Source organism: Gavia stellata, chromosome 12, assembly GCF_030936135.1.
Source record: "Gavia stellata isolate bGavSte3 chromosome 12, bGavSte3.hap2, whole genome shotgun sequence".
In the NCBI taxonomy this organism is placed as follows: Eukaryota; Metazoa; Chordata; class Aves; order Gaviiformes; family Gaviidae; genus Gavia; species Gavia stellata.
The window spans coordinates 1,602,010-1,622,177 of NC_082605.1; the positions used below are offsets into that span (position 1 = coordinate 1,602,010).

The 20,168-nt window shown below is 42.1% G+C and overlaps 1 protein-coding gene across 1 annotated transcript in view; it reads left to right on the plus strand.

Moving 5' to 3' along the window:
• Positions 1-20,168, plus strand: part of PHF2 (PHD finger protein 2) — an 88,123-nt gene that overhangs the window by 57,920 nt on the left and 10,035 nt on the right. The window contains exons 6-17 of the mRNA XM_059823142.1: positions 985-1,171; positions 1,746-1,908; positions 3,381-3,468; positions 4,079-4,185; positions 5,390-5,481; positions 6,800-6,889; positions 8,166-8,537; positions 9,477-9,596; positions 10,852-10,970; positions 11,619-11,797; positions 12,023-12,096; positions 14,007-14,164. Of these exons, the coding sequence (XP_059679125.1) occupies positions 985-1,171; positions 1,746-1,908; positions 3,381-3,468; positions 4,079-4,185; positions 5,390-5,481; positions 6,800-6,889; positions 8,166-8,537; positions 9,477-9,596; positions 10,852-10,970; positions 11,619-11,797; positions 12,023-12,096; positions 14,007-14,164 (1,749 nt within the window). The remainder of the gene's footprint in view (positions 1-984; positions 1,172-1,745; positions 1,909-3,380; positions 3,469-4,078; positions 4,186-5,389; positions 5,482-6,799; positions 6,890-8,165; positions 8,538-9,476; positions 9,597-10,851; positions 10,971-11,618; positions 11,798-12,022; positions 12,097-14,006; positions 14,165-20,168) is intronic.

Below are 20,168 nucleotides of genomic sequence, written 5' to 3' on the forward strand. Positions count from 1 at the left end.
TCCATCTTTCCCTGCCATTTTAAATGGAGCTATTGTTATCAGTATTTGACAGCGAGTATAAATGACACACGGGAGCATTTAATTTTAGTTCAAAGTGCAGATACTCTTACTGACGTGATATTTTAGAACATCCAACAGTGAACCTCCACCCCCTGCAAATATTAGTCCAAATTTTGGACTATTTAAACATAAAATTTAGCACATTCTGGGATGAAACACTTTTAATACCTGTTTATCATGCCACTACATCGTCTTAGCTGTGATGTATAGTATATATTGTATATTTAAGAGAAACATAACATATAAGTTATAGAAATAAATGTACAATATGAATACATGCTCAATGTAAATAAATATATTCATTTGTATAAATTATATAAATTAATATTATATATGTTCTATTTTAAATATATTCACATTATCAACCCAAATTAGACTTTTCCCTTCTTCTGAGCTTTTAATATAATTTACTCAATCTAAATACAAAGATCACTGTGATTTTCAGCATCAGATCAAGACTTACTTACTCCTTAAGTATTAATGTTATTGTTATTAGGATTTTTAATATTAAGCTTAACTTGCAAATTTTTAAGATTTGCCTGATTGTTTATGTCAGAGGGCACACATTTCACTTCCCCTTCTGAAGGGGGCTGGAAAAGTGGCTGTGATAAGAGCGCTGTTGATAACAGCCTGCGCGGTAAGAGGCAGCGACTGGAAAAATACAAGCAGCGCGTACTTGATCATAAATACTGTTACTGAAAGAAGTCAAAGGATCCTTGCTATGTCATCATACTTAAAAAGCCTTAAATCTCTGTAAACAGTTTTCACAGTTTTTCTGAATGAAGAGCAGTTCCACTGACATGTAAGGAGCTGCTTCAGATTGCCCTGCAAATATTAGAGTCACGCTCTGCCTTTTGTTGAATCAGGGTCCTCGTGCTCTTTTTTTAAAGGGATGCATATTTGTTTTCCATTCTCTCTGTCAAGGATGTCCAGTTTTGTAGAGCCTCCAGACATAGTTAAGAAGTTGTCCTGGGTGGAAAACTATTGGCCTGATGATGCTCTTCTGGCTAAACCAAAAGTTACCAAGTACTGCCTGATCTGTGTGAAGGACAGCTACACAGATTTCCACATAGATTCGGGAGGAGCTTCCGCGTGGTACCATGTGCTGAAGGTGAGGGGTCATGTTTTGGCGGTGTATCTAGTAACGAACTAAATTTTACATGCAAAATTCTCTCCCAAATTCAGGTCTCAGTTTTTTTTTCCCCACAGTCCCATTGCATCCGTAAGAAATACACGGAGCCTTCACTGCTCTAAGCGGGTACGCTCTTGACAGCGCCAGGGTCTGGCGAGGAAGCCACTTGGAGTGTGGGAGTTGTCTGTGTATTTTCATTGCATTTGGATTTTAATATTTTTTTAGTGCCTTCTGCACATACGTTGCCTAAGACCTGAAAGATATGACATCCTGCTTTTGCCGGGTGATGGAATCTGGCGCTGTAAACTTTTTGCACCATCAGTCCCACAAATGTGAGCAAGTGTTATCAGCTAGTGATGTAATTATTTCAGCCATTCTGTACAAAGCTGACGAGTAAATTTTATTTCAATAGTTTTAAAATATGTAATGCTGTATATTTGTTTAGATAGTGTGCTTGTGTACTTGTGTGCGCACGTGTGTGTGCATGAATCTGTGCCAGTGCAGCATTGCTTGGTTTGGCTGCTTGTTGCTAATTTTATATTTTTTAATTCAGGGAGAAAAGATATTTTATCTCATCAAACCAGCCTCTGCAAACATTTCTCTTTATGAACGCTGGCAATCGGCAGCAAACCACAGTGAGATGTTTTTTGCAGACCAAGTAGATAAATGTTACAAATGCACAGTTAAACAAGGACAGACACTCTTCATTCCATCAGGTGAGCAGGCTGTTGCAGGTGAGGTTTCCTGCTCGTTTTAGAGCTGCTGAAATAGCATGTCTGAAATGCTAGAGGGATGTGATTTGACCACTTTCGCTGACAAAGTATGAAGTCTAATTCTCAGTAGAAGTATAACTTCATATGCTTACCAAAAAAAAAAAAAAAATCAGAACTGCTTTCTTTCAGTATTTTAGCAGCCTTTTAAAAATGCAGCTAGTAGGTAGAGTGTTCCGCTCTTGGCCTAGCGGGGTTGCAGTAACTCATGAGTCCTCTGTATATATCCACCCATGACATCGGTGCTTTTTGCCATTTAAGCGAATTCACATTGAATTACTTGCTGACCGTGACTCCCCACAAAATCCTCTTCACCGTCATTGATTCCCCGTGAGACCAAGGAACTGTAGGTGCCTCCACAAGTGTGAGCGTGCATTTACGATTTCACATGAGGCTGAAGACCTGGGTGTCAGGGCTTTTTATGGGTTACTTGATAGACTTGGGCTCTCATTGCAGGTTAGGGATGGTGGATTTTGTTTTTCTCAGTTCCTGGGAGGATCTTCAAAAGGATAGGGAGTTGATCCGCAGATAGTGCAGAGTTGTAAGTGAACGCAGTTCTACTCCTGCCCCTGTCATTCACCTGCCTCTCACCATGAACAACTATTTTCTCATTTGCATTGCTGTTTCCAGCACTCCCTGTTGCCTGTTGAAACTCTAATCTCTTTGGGACAGGGTTTTTCTCTCACTCTGTGTGCCTTTAAACGATGTACTGCCCGCTCGATCCATAATCTTGAGTTGAGGCTTCCAGGCGGCATCAGTAAGTAACAGCACTGGTACTTGTGCTTTGGAGGCAACATCCAGTAGTGCCATTTTTCTGTGTGTGAGTATATTCTTACACAGAATGTTTACACACTTGAATTTTACTTTGACTGTAAAAAGTGGAAAGTAGGTATTTCTCTCATGACCATATGTGGAGCAGATGGTGGAATAAACACCAAGCAATTTATAGAGATTCACTAATTTAAGTAGATTTTTGTATGAAAATAAGTGTTTCGAAAACACCTGTTCCTGGCACTACGATAAAGTCAGTGTCAGGAGCTGTCACAGATATTTATGGTGATGTGAAAGCAGCTACCATTATGTAGCTGCTGCTGTTTTTCACCATAACGAGAAAGTAATCTCATTATGAGCAGTATGTCCCCTTTCACTGTCTGCCACCGTTGAGGGTAGTCCTGGGACTGGGAGTCAAAGGTGCGTAGCACCTTGCTGGGCTGGGCCTTTATCGTGCAAAACAAACAAGGGGCCAGAGGCAACTTTGTTCAAAGCGTATGTGGTTCTGGTGCTGACTTGGACTGAAGAGCTGTATTGGTATCTAGGAAGTAAGTTGCTAAGTGAAGTATAAACATCGTGTTGTGAGTGAAGTCTTTGTTACTGTCATTGCAGTTTTTATCCTCGAGGCTCTTCTTTTTCTCTCTTAGGTTGGATTTATGCAACTCTAACACCTGTAGACTGCCTGGCCTTTGCAGGACATTTTCTACATAGTCTAAGTGTTGAAATGCAGATGAGGTAATCTCTCTTTAAAATCTAAAGTTAGGTAGGGGCTCAGTTTTAAATGAATTGTCCATCCTTGCTCCTATTAATTAGCCTCCATTTGCAATAACGTTGATGGAGCTCTATTGGGCAATTTTGGAAAGCGTACCCATGTTTGTCCCCTTCTACCGTGTTCTCCCATGCTGAGTTATTCCAAACTGTCTTTACACCTATTGCGTAGCGCATGGAAGGATATGCGAGGCATTTGGATTGATGTGGCCAAGTCCTGAAGGAAGAACTGTTAAAAACTGTCAGGAGTTTTACCCTAGAACGTGCCATTCACCTTCCGGATAAGCCCCCACCTGCTCAGCTGGGCTCTTTGCCCAGTGTAAGACAATACAAGTAGTTCTTTACTGATACTGGACAAATAATGCAATAAAACTATCTTACATCTGTATCGCACAGTTTCTTACTAGTGTTATTTTTATGTTTTGCTTTTGGTCTGATACCAGAATACTTGGTAGCGGCACAAAGAAATGAAGCACTGCAAAATGAACCTCGGGCATTTATGAGCAGTGCTTGTCACTATGCGACATACATACTTGTGACCTGCTATGCTTTAAGCTCATGTGGCTTTGTATTGCAGGGCATACGAAGTAGAAAGACGATTGAAAATCGTCAGTCTGACCCAGTTTCCAAACTTCGAAACTGCGTGTTGGTATATGGGAAAGCATCTACTAGAGACATTCAAAGGTAAAACTACATTTCTTTGCCTGCCTTAATTGCTTAGCTTTGGGGGCCTGAAAATAGTTACTCTTAATTTCTGCTGATGTGTCACACAGAAGATGGACAGGTGGCCAAAATCAGGCTTGTTTAGTATTTGAAAACTAATTTTAACATACCAGCAGAACATGCCGGTGTGGTCCAGCTCTCCCCTTAATATCTTGCCGTCTCGCTCTAGGAAGGATCTTAACTGTCCCTTTTACCTATGCCTAAGGGAAGGTTTCATCTTCTTTATAAAATGTATTTAAGTTGCCTCAGAGGCAAATAATGTTAACAGTTTAGTTTTTAGTTGCTTGTCAAGTCTGGATTCATTCCCTGTTTTAACCTAATGAACTACATGTGCTCTCAGCCCGAGGCATAGCGTAGCACTTTCTTCTCCCATCATTCTGCTGATCCCGGTCAAAGTACCTGGGCAGGTCGCATATACACGGGGCCACAGGAACATCAGAGATGTGGCCAGCAGGCGCACTGAGAATTAGAGCAAAGTTTTCTGTGAAATTCAAAATCTTCCAGATTAGATTCCTTCAGAGTGGATCCAGACATCCATGCGTGTACGTTCTTTACAGATTCGGTCTCACTTTGCTCTTTGCCTCTATTTCTCTTATTACAGAGTGTGTCTAGAGACACCCACCAGATGCTTTTATAATGAGAAAAATGTGTCTAATTAATAAGCAAGGTGAGGGGTCCCTCTGAGCGTCGCCTGGAAGGGACCTCCTTGTGACTGACTCTGAACAAAAACTGGAATGAGGGGAAAAGTTTAGGCAAGCTGGTACTCATGCAGAAGTGAAATGCTTTGCCCGATATAACCTTTGTTTCCACGTATTGGTACTTGCTTTTTCAGGCAGAATAAAAGAACCGCTGACGGTACCTTTTTATTCCCACAGCCTAGGATGTATGAACGTGGAAGCTAGCTTGAGTATGGGACCAAGAAAGGAACCGGAAGGATTGCCAGTGTAGACATAACTTGCAGGAGCGCAGTGTAGGAAGGCTGAGTTGGATTTATGACACAGTAAATATACTCCTTATTACCATCAAGTTATAATAGGGATTCATTTGTGGTGACCGACTTTCAAAGAGTTAACTTTCACAGTTAAACTTTTTCCAATTAAAGACTTTATGTAAAAAAACTTTAGCTAGCAGTGTTTGAATGGCATTGTTTCTTCCCTCTACTTAGGCTTGCATAAAGCTGGGCAACAACCTCCTGCTCATTTACTCCAAGGAGCAAAAATTCTCAATGGTGCTTTCAGGTCATGGACTAAAAAACAGGTAGGAGAAGCAGCCTGTTTTAATATTGTGTGTTCCTCAGGTTTGTCAGTCGCTGGAACAGAGAGCAAATGCTAGAAGAAATAGTATCTTTGTAGCAAAACAGCTAATTCTAAAATCCCAAAGAGAAGGGACTGGGAGAACGGGGAAGGAGGGTGATAGCTGGGATTTCATAGTGCCACACAAGGAGTCAGCAGAGAAAAAGGCACCTCCAGAGTTTTAAAAAAGTCAATTCTGCACAGGGCCAAAAGGATACTGAATGAATGTTTTCCCTGACTCCGAGGATTTTCATGTGCCAAGTCAACTAAGCAGTGGTTCTGTATGTGAGCGAAGCCTAGAACAACACCTGCGTTTTTGTGCGCACAAGGTGCCCAGCTCCTGCAAATCAGCACGTTAATTGAGCCAGGAAATACATACTGGTTGGGGAGAAGGCTTAAAGGGCTTTGCAGCCTGAATTTCCTGCTGAAGTCATTTCAGAAGCGTTATTCTTGCGTGTGTTGCTCCTAAAGGTTTGGGGAATTAGCTTCAGGAGACAGGCCATTCAATCATAAAACGTGAACAGGGGAACCAGCAGCTTTAGGATTTTCAGACATTTTAAGAAGGGATGAGCAACTGAGTGCACAACGTTGCATACGCAGTTAGGTCAGTTAAGTGGCTGTCCCAGATTTAAACGTAGTCAGGGACCTGGCTGCTCCCTACTGCAAAAAGCCAGCGTTTGAGCCTGAATTCAGAATTGCTCCCTGGTTTCCTGTAGAAGGACTGACTGGTGTGGAAGCTCTCTTCTCTATGTCATTCTGTTTATTTTGCCACTTGCCATGCAGATGACAAGTAGTGAGTCAAAGGAAGTGAGACTGTGTTGGCATTTAGGTAAAGTTGAACTTTGAATATTATAACGTGACAAGTGAATGCAAATGTTAGTCCTGTCAGGGAGGTCCCAAACCACCCTGCTGACAAGGTATATGCTTGTTATACTCACTGAAGACACCAGCCTAAGACAATCTCTCCTTGTAGAGGTAGAAAAGGAATTTCTCACAGAACCTCATATAAGGGGGTGAGCAAAGTGATGTTACAGTTGTGAAAATGCAATAATATCTGAAAAAGACTATTGTCTTTGTTGTTCTCTCAGGACAACTATTTGCAATAACATCCAGAAGGGGAAAAAAGTGTATTTTTTCCTTATTTGGACTACTGATGCAGTCAGTATTTATTTCAGTACACAGGAAAAATATTGATATGTCACTTAATGAGGTTTTTTTTTTTAATATATATTTTTGAAAAAAAACATGCACGGAAACAGCAGCCTGGCTTTGTTCTGTTTTAGGCTTTAGCAGAGCATGAAGATGAACTACCAGAAAACTTCAAACCAGCACAACTTATCAAGGACCTTGCCAAAGAAATAAGATTAAGTGAGGTTTGTAGTCTTTTCATAATATTAACTATATTGTGGGTCTTTTAATAATCTAGGCTATAAAATAGATGACTTGAAATAAATCTTTTTTTCTCACTCTCTTCATTAAAAGAATTCATGTGAAGTTTTGCAGTAGGGGGAATGCTCAGGACTCTTGTCAGTGACTGACTCTCCACATATTCTAGGCTCGTGTTTGCTTTCTCCTCGGCTTTACGCTGTGCCTGCCTGTCCTAGATCCTTCCTCCTCCAGCTTCTCCTAGCTGGACTAGCCACACTCCCCTCTCCATCCTTATTTTCTCTTTCGCTTTAGCTACTCCCTACTCAAAAATATGATAGAACTCAGCACTGTTGCCATCCCCGTGATCATGCTCCCTATGTAGTATCTCCTTTTCCTTATGTTCATCGGTCTTGTCTATGCCATTGTCTGAACTTGGGACTATTCTGTATGTTGTCCCAATAGGAAGCCTTGCTCTTGGCTGGCTTCTAGGCAGAGTTACTATAGCAAATGCGATAATAATTATACACACACACCCCCCCCAAGAAGAAAAACCAATGCAATAAAACCCAGAAAAAGGAGGTTGCATGGAGGTATCATCCATTAAGTCTGGTATCGTATTCCACTTAGTGGAGGTGTGTGACAGTGCAAGGTGACAATAGCTTGTTTTAAGAAGACAGCTATATCCAAAGACCTCAAAACTGAATTCTATCTTGTCCTTTTATCCTCTTTAATGTAGTATATAAGTTTTCTGATAGTCAGAATGGCAAGTTAAGCAGAAAATAATTTCTTTTTAATAAGTCAGACAGTGTTAATGTTAATTGGGCAGCTATTTTACTGCTTATTTTTCCTGAGGGCATGAAACATGGTTCTGCTACATTTATCATGTCTGAATTAAATGGAAATGGTTTGTGTTCAAGCTGATTAGCATTTTAAACAAAAGACCATTTATTTTATACATTTGTTTGTATGGGCGGTCCATTTAACAGTCCTACCTGATGGTAGAACCTGGTGAGAGTTACATTCCTCACGAAGCCACTGGAGTTTCTCCAGGCCAAAGTTGTGCTTGAGCAACGTGGGGGCGGGAATTAGTGGTGAGCAGAGCGTACTGTGGCATGTGATGTGGTCTTCATTCCCCGGCCAGCCTGACTGTGAATGCAGTTACCCCTTTATTGAAGGGGGGATCTTTGGGGTTTGTTTCCCCAAGGAAGGGAGGGTGCAGGGGAATATTTAACGTGAGGCAGGGGGGTCTGAATGCCTTCCCTTTTTTGTGCTAAACTACAGAATGCTTCGAAAGCCAGCAAAGCAGACACGAGTGCCAACACAAATGCTGAGGAGATCTGTCCTGTGGAGAAGGAGGAGGCACCATCACCCGTCCAAGTGACGCCTCCACCCCCACCTGTAGAAAAGCTCCCTAAAAAAAAGACTCCCAAAACTGTGAAAACCCCCAAACAACTCAAGCCATCCAAACCCCCCAAACCTCCCAAGCCACCCAAACCCCCTAAGCCTCCCAAAACACCAAAAGTTAAGGGAGAAGGAAAAAAGAAAGGAAAGAAGGCAAAAGAGAGTCCACCGCCAGCCATCCCGAATCTCGACTTGCTGGAGGCACACACAAAGGAGGCTTTGACAAAGATCGAGACGCCAAAGAAGGGGAAGGTGGGTCGTATTTTATGTTCTCTCACCGTAGTAGGGATAAAAGCATTCCTTAGGTGTCATGAAAAAAATCATTTAAGCAACACTGTATAAAACCCTGTCTCCGCTGAAATAAATGAAAGTTTTGTACGTGCTAGCTTATCGCCCTGTTTTTACCTGACTCTTTGATTTGATTTGACTGTTTGCTTGGTTATTTGTTTGATATGGAGCCTCCAAGAAATGTATTCATTCAAGCCAAGTCTGGCTTGAATGCCAGTTCCCTGCTCAAACTGAGGCGAGATGAAAATGAAAAGATATTTTTGAATGGCTTTTTTTTTTGTCCCTTGAACGATTATATTCTTATTTCAAGTGTTGTTAGCACTCTTGTGTGCATTTCCGTAATCGGTTATCAAAGATGAAGGAACTAATTTCTAAAGCATCTTATTTGCATGAGATTTTGCTCTAGAATAAGTGAATGAAGATAAAACAATAGTTTGCTTCCATTTTTGCCCCTGTAGGACAAGTTTCATTTTGATGTCCTTTAATTCGACATGCATTTTGCTGCTGACTTCAGTAGGGGCCAGGATTTCATTGAGGCACTGACAGAGTAATGTATTGTACACTCTTTGTTAAGAAGTATCCATAAGCCTTTTCGAAAATGCTTCTGAATTTCCTAGTAGTTTGTATGCAGTTTGCAGAACCTGTCCACGGAGCAGTAGGCAGGGAAATTAGTACGTTTTTACTATAATCTTGTATGTTGGTATATCAAGGAGAAACGCAGCGAGTCTTCTGCATTCTCTGAGGCAGCGATATTTGATTGAATCTTATATTTGGGTTCAAAGAGAATGAATCAGAAGAGGAGTTGTCAAAAAGATATCATGTTATATTCCAGATAAAAAATGTGTTTCTGTAACATGCCAGCACTCCATCCTCATTAAGAGTACATGCTGACTTTTTCCCCAGGCTGCAAAGAATGTTTTAAGTGTTCCCAATAAGGAAACTGCTAGTAAGCAGAATGAGGTGGAGAAATTTGAAGTTCGAGAGCAAAATAAAAGCAAAACAGAAGCCAAATGGAAATATAAGGTAATGTCTGCTGTTAAATTCTGCCGCTGATTCTGCCACATAGCGATAAGTCAAGGGTGGAGAAATGTTGATAGGTCTACCTAAGCAGAGAGTACAAGGCACCAGTTTTCAGTTCCCAAAGAAAAAATTTTGAGCAGAAAATAATCAAGTAATCACTGGTAAAGGAGGGGGGCGACTTGTCCATCTTCAGCCTTCTTGAAGCCAGTGAGAACACTCTTAATAGTGACATTTTTTCAGTGCTCATCTCTTTTGTGATTCTTACTTTAACATAGTCGTACTACTTTAAGTCTGGAGTAGTTCCAGAGAAGTCAATAACTAATGATGGCATAAAAGTAGAGTTAATGAAATCTGAATTATGCCACATGAATTAAAACCCTGCCTTCCTGGAGGGCTAATGTAGGGTGAGTAAAATTCATTCACAGAATAATAGATTTTTTTCTCCAGGTACCATTTAAAAGAAGGTGACACTAGGCGTTCTGACAGAAATAGCCATCTGGATTTTGCTTGCTTTGTGAACTTCTAATGACAAAGGTGCAAACAAATTCCTCAAAACAAATCAAAACTACATGCTTTTTCACATGGGGAAACTACTAAGAATCATGATTCGTTAACATTAGAGGCATCTGAATTTTTTGTGTTAAAAAAAGTCACGCTTAATGGGATTAGATCGATATGTACCAATTAATTCCGCAGCCAGTACAGCTTAGGAAAGTATTAAGGCGATGCTTAAAAAATAATCAAAGGCTTCCTTTGCACTGAATGACTTTGATATTAAATTATTAAACTCATAATTCAAGCTCTTCTGAAGGTGTGAAAGAAGCAAGTGGAGCCTGGGAATAAAATGCAGTCGCATTTGCGAGGTTACAGGCACTGTGCTAGATTCTGCCCTTAGCCACACAGGCACGACGCTGATGAGCGGCGTGCTTAGCCTGTGCTCTGATTCGCGAAATGGGTGTTTAGTATTTTACATCATTCTGTATCAACTGAAGAGAGTGATATTTAAATTTGGCATTGTGTTTGTGGTGGGCAATGCTTAAACTGGTGCTGAAGTGCTTCTTGAATGGGGAAAAGTCCCTGAACTAAACCCCACGTAGTCTAAGGAAGATTATAATCCTCTCTTACTTACTACATTTGGGGGAACATATTTTTCTCTGCATATAGATCAACGGATTCTCTGCCGTTACCTAGGAATCTGAAATACCACTAACTCATACAGCTAATTTTATTGTTTCGATTTGGGTCTTTTGCCTTTCAGAACAGTAAACCTGATTCACTTCTAAAAATGGAAGAGGAACACAAATCAGAAAAGACGCCTTTATCGGGAAATAAGGACAACAAATTTACATTCTCTTTCTCTAATAAGAAGTTGCTTGGGTAAGTAAAAAATATGACCATGCACATCAATTAAAAAAAGCAAATTAAAAAGTCTTCTCATTATTTACGGTTTTTTGTACAAGAAGGTGAAAATCTGCCTTTCTGGTCAATGTAGAAAATACACTTAGGCGAAAAGTTCGCTCTAGGACCTGATTTTCCTAGAACCAAGCGTAGCTGGCCATAACAGCAACGACCTATCTTTGAGGCTGGTAGTTTGCCTGAGAATAGTGGCTTCAGTATTCAAGCAGTGTCTCATGTTTTGGCACTTCAGGTTCTTACTAGTTGAGTTATATTAAGTGGGTTTTGTGCAGATCCTACTCAGGGTACGTTTTTAAGAAACTGTTAAATGAACTCGGCATGCTGAGTGTGGATTGTGCATATCTTGAAATACCTTGAGACAGCTTTAAATAATACAATGCTTATCTGAAGCCAGCCAAAGCTACTCTAGTCAGCATCATATTTTGAGATATAAATTGTAGGTATAGAAATGTATTTATAAAATTATTTGAATTGCTGTGGCACCTCTGAAAGTATTCAAGTTGACTGAGATTTCTACATAAAGATACTCGTCGTCTTCCTCCCTGTCAATTCGCAAAATGTTTTCCAACCAGAGTATTGTTACTGATTTTTAATTTTTTTTTTTTTCAGTTCAAAGGGAGTCAAAACCCAGCTGAACACTAGTGTGTTTGGGTCACTGCAGAATTTTAAAGAAGATAAAGCAAAACCTGTACGAGATGAATATGAATATGTGTCAGATGATGGTGAACTAAAAATTGATGAGTTTCCAATCAGAAGGAAGAAAAACACTACAAAAAGAGAACTGCCCTGTAAGAGTATTTCCTCTTTTGTCTGTATCTGCACAACAAAGTCTTATGTGTTGATTGTCCAAAATTAGTCTTTAAAATCTATGTGATTTATAATAAAGAAAGACGTGTCTTAACTGTCAGTCAAGTATAAGTGGATTTGAATTGCTTTATAAGTTATGGCTTAGGAGTGCTGTCTTTCGAAGGGAAAAGAACCATGACTTGGTTTTCTTTTTTTTTTTAATTCAGTTTTATCAGATAAAAAAGACACTCTGCAGCACACTCCTGTTAAGAAGCCAAAGGTGGAGTCGGTATCATACAAGGTATGGTTATTATTGTACCTATCACAAGCAAGCACCCGTTGTATGTCTCTAACGGTATGTGGGGCAGTACTGTAACGGCAGTAGCAAAGCCTTCTTACAGGAAGTCATCACGTCCTCTCCTTCATTCTCCAGTCACAGTCTGCCCAGATGAGGTAGCATTCAGGCGTTGCCCAGACTAAGCATAATTTGGTACTGTGGCTTGAACTGCTTGAACATGATCAGGCCTGATGGGAAGCGTGCGTGCGGACCGTGGCAGTTGTATCACAACACAAGAGCAGGAGCAAGCCGTAAGAAGGACTGGGACGGGTCAGAAGGAGTTTGCTGTCATACTTGGCTTGATGTTACATTGCTGACAGGCAGAAGGGTCCGTCCCAAGCTGTGCTCCCAACCTGTCTCTGCCCTCCCATTTCCATGTGCTTTGAACACTGGTCGTTAAGTTTCCATGTTCATGTTTGATGGATGAAACTCAGAATAATGCTAATACAACTGAACTCGCGTCATTTGGCGTTTCGCATTGCAAGAAGCCCTTAATACGTACTATGTAGCAATTAAAGGTTTGGTTTGCCATCACTTAGTGGAGTCTCCCCCTGCCCATTATACATCCAGAATGCCCTTGACTCAGCATGATACTTTAGCATCTCCCTAACTTGGGGCAGTGTCAATGTGCCCCTTGATAGCTTACCTTCAAGAAGCTGAACAGCACGGGCATAAGTTTGCTCTGTGTTAGCATTGAAGCTCAATGCTGGAAATTAAATGACATTAAATGACATTAAAATTAAATGTTTTGCCCAACTGTGGTTAGTACAAATTCATATTATAGTATCTGAATAAGTCAGAAGAAATGAAATAGCTTGTTAACACACAACTGTAGGTGACTGAAATGTTTGGCCCTAAGAACTAAGGAATCCTTTTCATCCTGCTTTGGCTCAGGGATGTTCAAGAGCAAGTGCAGACCTCCTTGCCTGAGGCAGTAGTTGACGTCTGGAGACCGGTGCGCAGAGAACAGGGAAAAACATGCTGGTGTCTCACCGTGCAGAAACTTAAGGAGGGAGGCCAGTTCCTGGAGAGAACAGTGATTGGCAGGCTAAGCAATAAGGGCTGGGACTTCAGAAGCCTGAAAGCAGGGAATGGGGAAATGGGGGAAAAAAAAAGTTGTTCTATTATACTCTAGCCTACACTGCATAGAGATACCAGCTCAGAAAGACAGTTAGATGCAGGTAGCTTCCTTCAGTGGCCTGAGATGCCGCTGTTTATATGTGTCTATCCCATTCTTCTGTCAGATCTGCCTGTTCTCTCGCAGTAGGGATGGCAGAAGTGGCACAGGGGTGCCTGAATTGGCTATGTTAATAGTCTTGCAAGGTACAGACCTGTGCCCTGATGCATATCTGGGCTGACAAGAGGTATGGCCACACGTATCACATTGGTGGATTTAGCAGGGTTTTGGTGGACTTAGCAGGGTGAGGTTTACGGTTGGACTTGGTGATACTAAAGGTCTTTTCCAACCTAAATTATTTTATGATTCTATGATTCTACATTCACTTCTTTTGCTACATGGGTCGTGGTCTCAAAGAACAGGAGCAGGGGCTGAGAAGGCAACGCAGCACCTGGAAACACCACTGTTACAGTGGTTTGATCCCATGTGCAGGATCAGATTCTGAAGCTGGTTCTCCAGGGTTGGAAGGGGAAAGAAAAACCTACCATGCCTACAGGCTGCAAGGAAATTGATTTTTACCATGTACCTGGTTTTGTTTGTTTGTTTGTTTGTTTGTTTGTTTGTTTTCTTTAATGAAAGCAAATTACAAATGCTAGCCCTGTGTCTTTGGAGGAGCAGCAGGCTGCAGAAATTATTGTGCTGTTCTTGTTGACTAACTCAATTTCCACTTTTTTGAGCCTTTTCCTTGTTTTTGCAGAGCGATGACTCGTCAGATGAAGATTTGCTTCACATTGACACAGAGGCAAAGCCAGGGCGCAATTCCAAAGTAAAGAAAGAGAGTGGAAGTTCAGCAGGAATTCTTGATCTTTTGCAGGCAAGCAAGGAAGTTGGGGGTTTAGAGTATAACACCAACAGGTATGCACCAAGGGATGTTTTTTCCTCTTACCCGTAAACAAAAATTGTTCTTCTGTAGTTGTGTGTGTGAGTGAGAGAATTAATTTTGCAGCACAGTAACTGCTTTTTCTCCAGTAAGCAAATTCTTCCTTTATCCCGTGATCTGGAGGGAGAGGTGGGAAAGTGTGTGGGAAAGATTTTGGTGGTATAATTTAAACAAATAGAGGCATTTCACATCTGTAAATGCTGAACATCCATTTTAGCAATAATACTATAATAGATGAATCATTCAGAAGGAAGAGAGAGCTCAGTGAATGCAGCTCGAGGGCATGAATAATGGTTTTTAATGCAGTAATAATGTAATAAAGTAATCTAAATGACCAGCATTCCTTCCATAAGGCATTATAAGGTGCCGCGCAGTTCCCCGAATATCGAATGTTTGAAAGAAGAAAATAGGAAACCGTCTACCCTGCCTTACACCCCCGGTCATCATTCTTCTCCCCACTGTAACACTTGGAAAACCCCAAACTCTTTTCATGGGTACTTCTATACCTGAAATGGAGGTGCTTGCCTGGGCTTGGTTGTGTTTCATATGGGACCACTGTAGGTGGACATTGAAGTTGACACTAGATGTTTTGGAATATGGTTAATAAGGTACAGACACTAGATCTTTCAGTAATCCAATCAGTGAGCAGTAAAAAGAAATGCAAGATTGGAAAATGTGGTTTCTAGACTCAAATCCTGTAGTTCAGGACTGTCTGGAACAAGCGTTTTGTTTGGGCCCATCTCAAAACAAATGTATGGGTTCGTTAGCTCCGCTCTCTACAGGCCAAGTCTGATCTTAAACTGCTGATAGAGACTTAGGTAACAGAAGCATGCGTGTCCTTTCGAAAGAAGCTAGTGGGACTCTTCACATATGGAAATGTCTTGCTTCACTCAAACCTTAGTAACAAATCCCCGGGGAGGGGTTTTGGGAACGTCAATTGAGTTTATGGCTTCCATGCACAGAATGGCACTGCAGACATGAACTGCTACATCTTATGCCCTGTGCTCCTTAGTAGTCTGCTGATTAAGTAGATCTTTGCTGCTGCAGTCTTAACTCGATAATTTGTCACCCGTATGTAGAAGGCCAGAGGTATTCACCGAAGCACTTTCCACTGCTCCACAGGGACCGCAGCGCTGGTACTTTTGGAAGCTGTGGATTGTTGGTAAATAGCTGGCACGTTTCTAGCCTCTAAATATGCCTGTTGTGCAAACAAAGGAATTGTCCTCTGAAAGGGGAGAATGACAGGCCAGGTGGTGATGTGGGAAATGATGTGAAACGTGTGGTAAGGTTATTCTTGTTTAGCATTTTAATAAGCCGGTTCCATCTCCACTCTGCCTTCATTTGAAAACCACCTTCAGCAACCAAGCAGGCAGGACGTGTTGGTTCTCCAGGCTGGCTGCTTGAAGCAGCAGTTGTCCTACTCATGATTCATATAGCAGATGTTGCATGGAAGTAAGAGGTGTGTTGCACCATTTTATATGTGCAAAGCAGCAAAACCAATCTGCTTTGAGTAGTACAGCCAGATACCACATTCAGTAGTTGCTGGGGTACCCCAACAGCATCTTTTTCCTCCCTGCTTTCTCTAGGTCTGCCTTGATTACACAAAGCTGCAGAACCTGTGGAGGAAGTAGAAATAGCTGTAGGAGTGGTCTGCGAGTTGAGAACAGACAGGACAAAGAGAGACTGGTGCTGTCCTTCTCACCTGTGCTGTGCCCTTGCTGGGTGTTGGGTGTGCGTGACCCAGGAAAAGTGCAGCTTGCAAATTTGAAAGGACTTGTTAAAGTAGAATGAGAAGGTTCCCTCAGAGAGGAAGATATTGTCTAACCCTGGGAAAGACTGGAAGTTAAAAACCATAACTGAGAATTCCAAAAGATATGCCTCATGGTCAAAGGGGAGCATATGGAATAAATTACCAAGGGAAACCATAGAAGCAGGTTTAAAAAAAAAAAAAAAAAAAAATCAGGTTTTTTATGTTGATAGAGAAGATGGAATTTTTTAAGGTTGCAGTGTAGTAACAGAGCTACAGAGAAATCGAAAGGAAGGAGTGTTGCTGAACCAGAAACACCTTCTGGTTCGACCTTCTCACTTTATTAGGCAATTGTCTCTTTCACAGCTTAGATGGTTGCAAGAGATTAAAGCATATTATATAGGCTGACTTAATGCAGGGTGCATCAGTTGTGAAGTACCAGGGAGCTCTGTGAGAGGCAGTCTTGCCTTTGTGCATCAGCATTTAGAGTTTATTAATTGTTGCAGCACAGTGACAGGGATCCTCATCTCTGCTGAACAGAGGTGTGCGTGCGGAGTCTCCTGTAAGAGTTCTCTTTTCATTCCTAGTGGGGGTGAAAAAAAGCCAATGATTTTAAAATCAGGTAATACAAGTCACTACATATCCTTAGAAGGCTTATCTTGACAAGGCTGCTATTTCTAGGGAGGAGATCTGATCTCAGTTTAGTCCTGTTTTTCCTCCATTACTGCTTTCCCCCTAGCAAGGAGTGGTTGATCAAAACAGCCAACCACCTCCTATGATTGCGGAGGGTATGGGGAGAGGTACCGATGTGTCTGCAGCTCCCAGGAAACGGAGTATTTTTTGTCGTCTGAGCTCAAGTGGGTCAGTGGTTCTAGATCTTCCTGATCTCTTGAGATTTGGCCCCGACTGCGCCTGCTCTTCAAAAGAAATAATCGTATTGGCACTCGTTGTCTGTGTGACTGTTCCTGTGAATTCCTTTTGCATTCTGTGTTATGGTGCATAATGGAACTAGTGTTTTTGTCGAATTTACACTTACATTTTGGCAGGTAGTTAGACATGTCGGCAGGTAGTTGGGTGTATCTAACTCTGGGAATAAAGTTGCCAGTGTAATATGACTGCCATGCTTGAAGTTTGGTGTAAAATAAGAAAATTTATCAACCATTGTAAGAATTAAAAGAAATCTGCCTTGGCCATCTTTACAGCACTAACCATTCCACGGATAACATGATCCGCTGCCTGCTTACGATGTGCAGAAATGCAGGGGTAAGCGGAAAAAACAGGTTAAAGAAATAGTCCTCAGAGATTCTCTTCGTTGCTTGGGAGGTGTCTTTTGCTGTCTGCAATGGGTTAAAGCTGCCACTCAGTAATGGAGTAGGACTCAGCCCTTTCATTTTTCCTCCCTTCAGCCTGGGCTCTGTACCCAGTGTATTTGTAGACTTTGCGGTTTCTGAAATCAAAGTCGCAAACGCAGTCACATAACTAAACTCTGCATGAATTACTACACTGTGTGTGGTAGTTCAGTGGGAATGTGTCATATCAATTTTGGCTCTTGTATAAACAATTAGGCTTTGGCAGTGTGTGTTGCAGCTTGATTGAAAAAAGCTCCTGATAAATGAAATTACTATGTTTCATTTCATAATTATGCTAGGCTTTTTAAATGGCCGTAACGTGCTTTTTTTTAAAAAAAGTGGAAGAAACATGATATTCAAACATACTGTGTCGCAACGTAATGCCAATGTGGTCGTGTCTGACTCTCAGGAACAATTTCCATCTTTCTCTACTTGTAAGGCAAATAAAGGCTAGGCATATGTATGTATTTATATATACACACATATATATGTATGTATGTTCTGGATACTCCACGTAGCAATAGTGCAGGTAGGTCTATGTGGAATCTCCTTTGCTCACGCAGTGGTCTGTGCAGATGAGAGGCAGCTCTCAAGCGGGAAGTATTAGAGCCCTGTCAGACCAGCGCCGGAGCTGCTGAACCCCAGCAGTGACTTAGGGAGCAGATCAGGGCGTCTTGTGATAGTGACCTTGTCTGAATTGTGTCCAGAGAAGGGCAACGAAGCTGGTGAGGGGTCTGGAGCACAAGTCTGATGAGGAGCGGCTGAGGGAACTGGGGTTGTTCAGTCTGGAGAAGAGGAGGATGAGGGGAGACCTCATCGCTCTCTACAATTACCTGAAAGGGGGTTGCAGAGAGGTGGGTGTTGGTCTCTTCTCCCAAGTGACTGGTGACAGGACAAGAGGAAATGGCCTCAAGTTGTGCCAGGGGAGGTTTAGATTGGATATTAGGGAAAATGTCTTTCCTGAGAGAGTGGTGAAGCACTGGAAGAGGCTGCCCAGGGAGGTGGTGGAGTCACCATCCCTGGAGGTGTTCAAGGAATGTGTAGACGTGGCACTGCGGGACATGGTTTAATGGGTATGGTGGGGTTGGGGTGATGGTTGGACGTGATGGTCTTACAGGTCTTTTCCAACCTTAATGATTCTGTGATTCTGTGGTTCTGTATGAAGCTTTATTCTGTAAAATATTGGACTGTCATTTGCAGCTGACCAAACCAAATGCCCTGATGGCATTACCTAGATTGCTCTAGAGAGCTGCATCTCCCGTACTTGTGTCAATGGTAGCGAGATGGGGAGAGATAATGACAGAAGTCCTACAGAAAGGCTGCTGTAAATGTGGAAACAGTCTGAAAGAACTGAAATGGAATATGGAAAAAAGCTTGGACTGGTAGTCACGTGATCTTGAACTAAACAAAATTATTTGTTGTTTCCAGGTCTGATTAAAAAATGGAAGGAAATACTGGTTTTGTACTTGAGATTATTTGAGTTCCATAATTTTATACAACCGTGACTTCTCCAAAATATTAATAAGTCATTACTGTCTTGGCTCCACTTCTTCTTTGTGATTCATTTGCATTTGGCCAGAGGTGGGGTGAGGAGAAATGCAGAAATGACAGGGAAATACCATCACAGAGAGAGGATGGTGATTTATTGCCTTCCCCTTACATGCACAACTGTTTTTCAGTGGTTCTTATTTGAAGTATTCCAGAGTAACGGCAGTTGGAGGGGAACCTCGGGAAGTCACCTAGTGCAGCCGCCTGCTCACAGCACAGCCAGCTGCCAAGTTTGACCCGGTTGTTCAGGGCATTGCCCTGGTGAGTTTGAAATATATTCAGGGATGGGGATTCTGCAGCCTCTCTGGGTGAGCTGCTTGGCCACCCGCAGTATGGACCTTTTTTTCTTGTGTCGGGTTGGGATTTCCCCTGCTGCAGCTTGTGACCGCTGCCTTTCATCCTATTGCTGTGCACCACCGAGAAGGGTCTGGCTCTGTCACCCCATGAGATCTTGTTTCAAGTTAGTTCTTACTTCCATTTAGAAAATGCTCAGTGGTTCCTGTGACTTTCCTTTGCCCTTGTCTGTTTTTCCCCTAATCTTAAGATGAGACTGGGCAATAGTTATTCAGAGGCGAAGTGAGACATTAGTGTGCTTACTGTCTCTCATCTCCGCCTTGCCTTTCGGTACCTCCAGCCGTCTGCGTAGGCAGCATGGAGAACGGGAAAGAAGCCACCCTTCAATGAGTAATATTCTGCTGAAGTTAATAAATTCAATTTCTAAGTATGAGGATATAGGTGAAAGGCTTGGTAATGGCTTATGAAAGGAAGGAGGTGACCTGCCTCAAGATGTTGAACCCTCAGAGAGAGATGGCAGTAGTAGAATGGGTTGTGAAAAGTGAGGCACCGGCTGACTGCGTGATATCCTCTCCTAGCTTCAGGGTGTTGGGATCGTTTTTGTGCCCAGACAGTGCAGGGGCCAGCCTCAGCTGAGGAGGTAAAACCCTGTCTGTCTGTCTGTGCTGAATTGTCTGTATTCTTGTCACGATCATGGCTGTTCGCCTATTGCCACCCGCTCTGGAACATGCTGTCAGGGAAAGGATGCTCTTGTCAAGTTTAGGCGGGTAACGCAGGCAATGTGAAAGCCCCAAAACATGGCCTGAAGGGATGCTTTATGCTCTCCTCCCTGATGAAGATACTGCTAGCAACGACAAGCTGTTCTGGGACACTGAGGCCCTGAGGCTTAAACCCAAGACAACAAATAGTTGCAGAGAACACTGTGTGTAGGGCGCAAAGCCATCTGTGCCATACAGACCAATGTCTTCTTCCTTGGGTTCCCGCTGAGATGAGTTGTCCTTCCCTGCTCCTCCTCACACTCTCCCCACCAGCGCTGCAGGC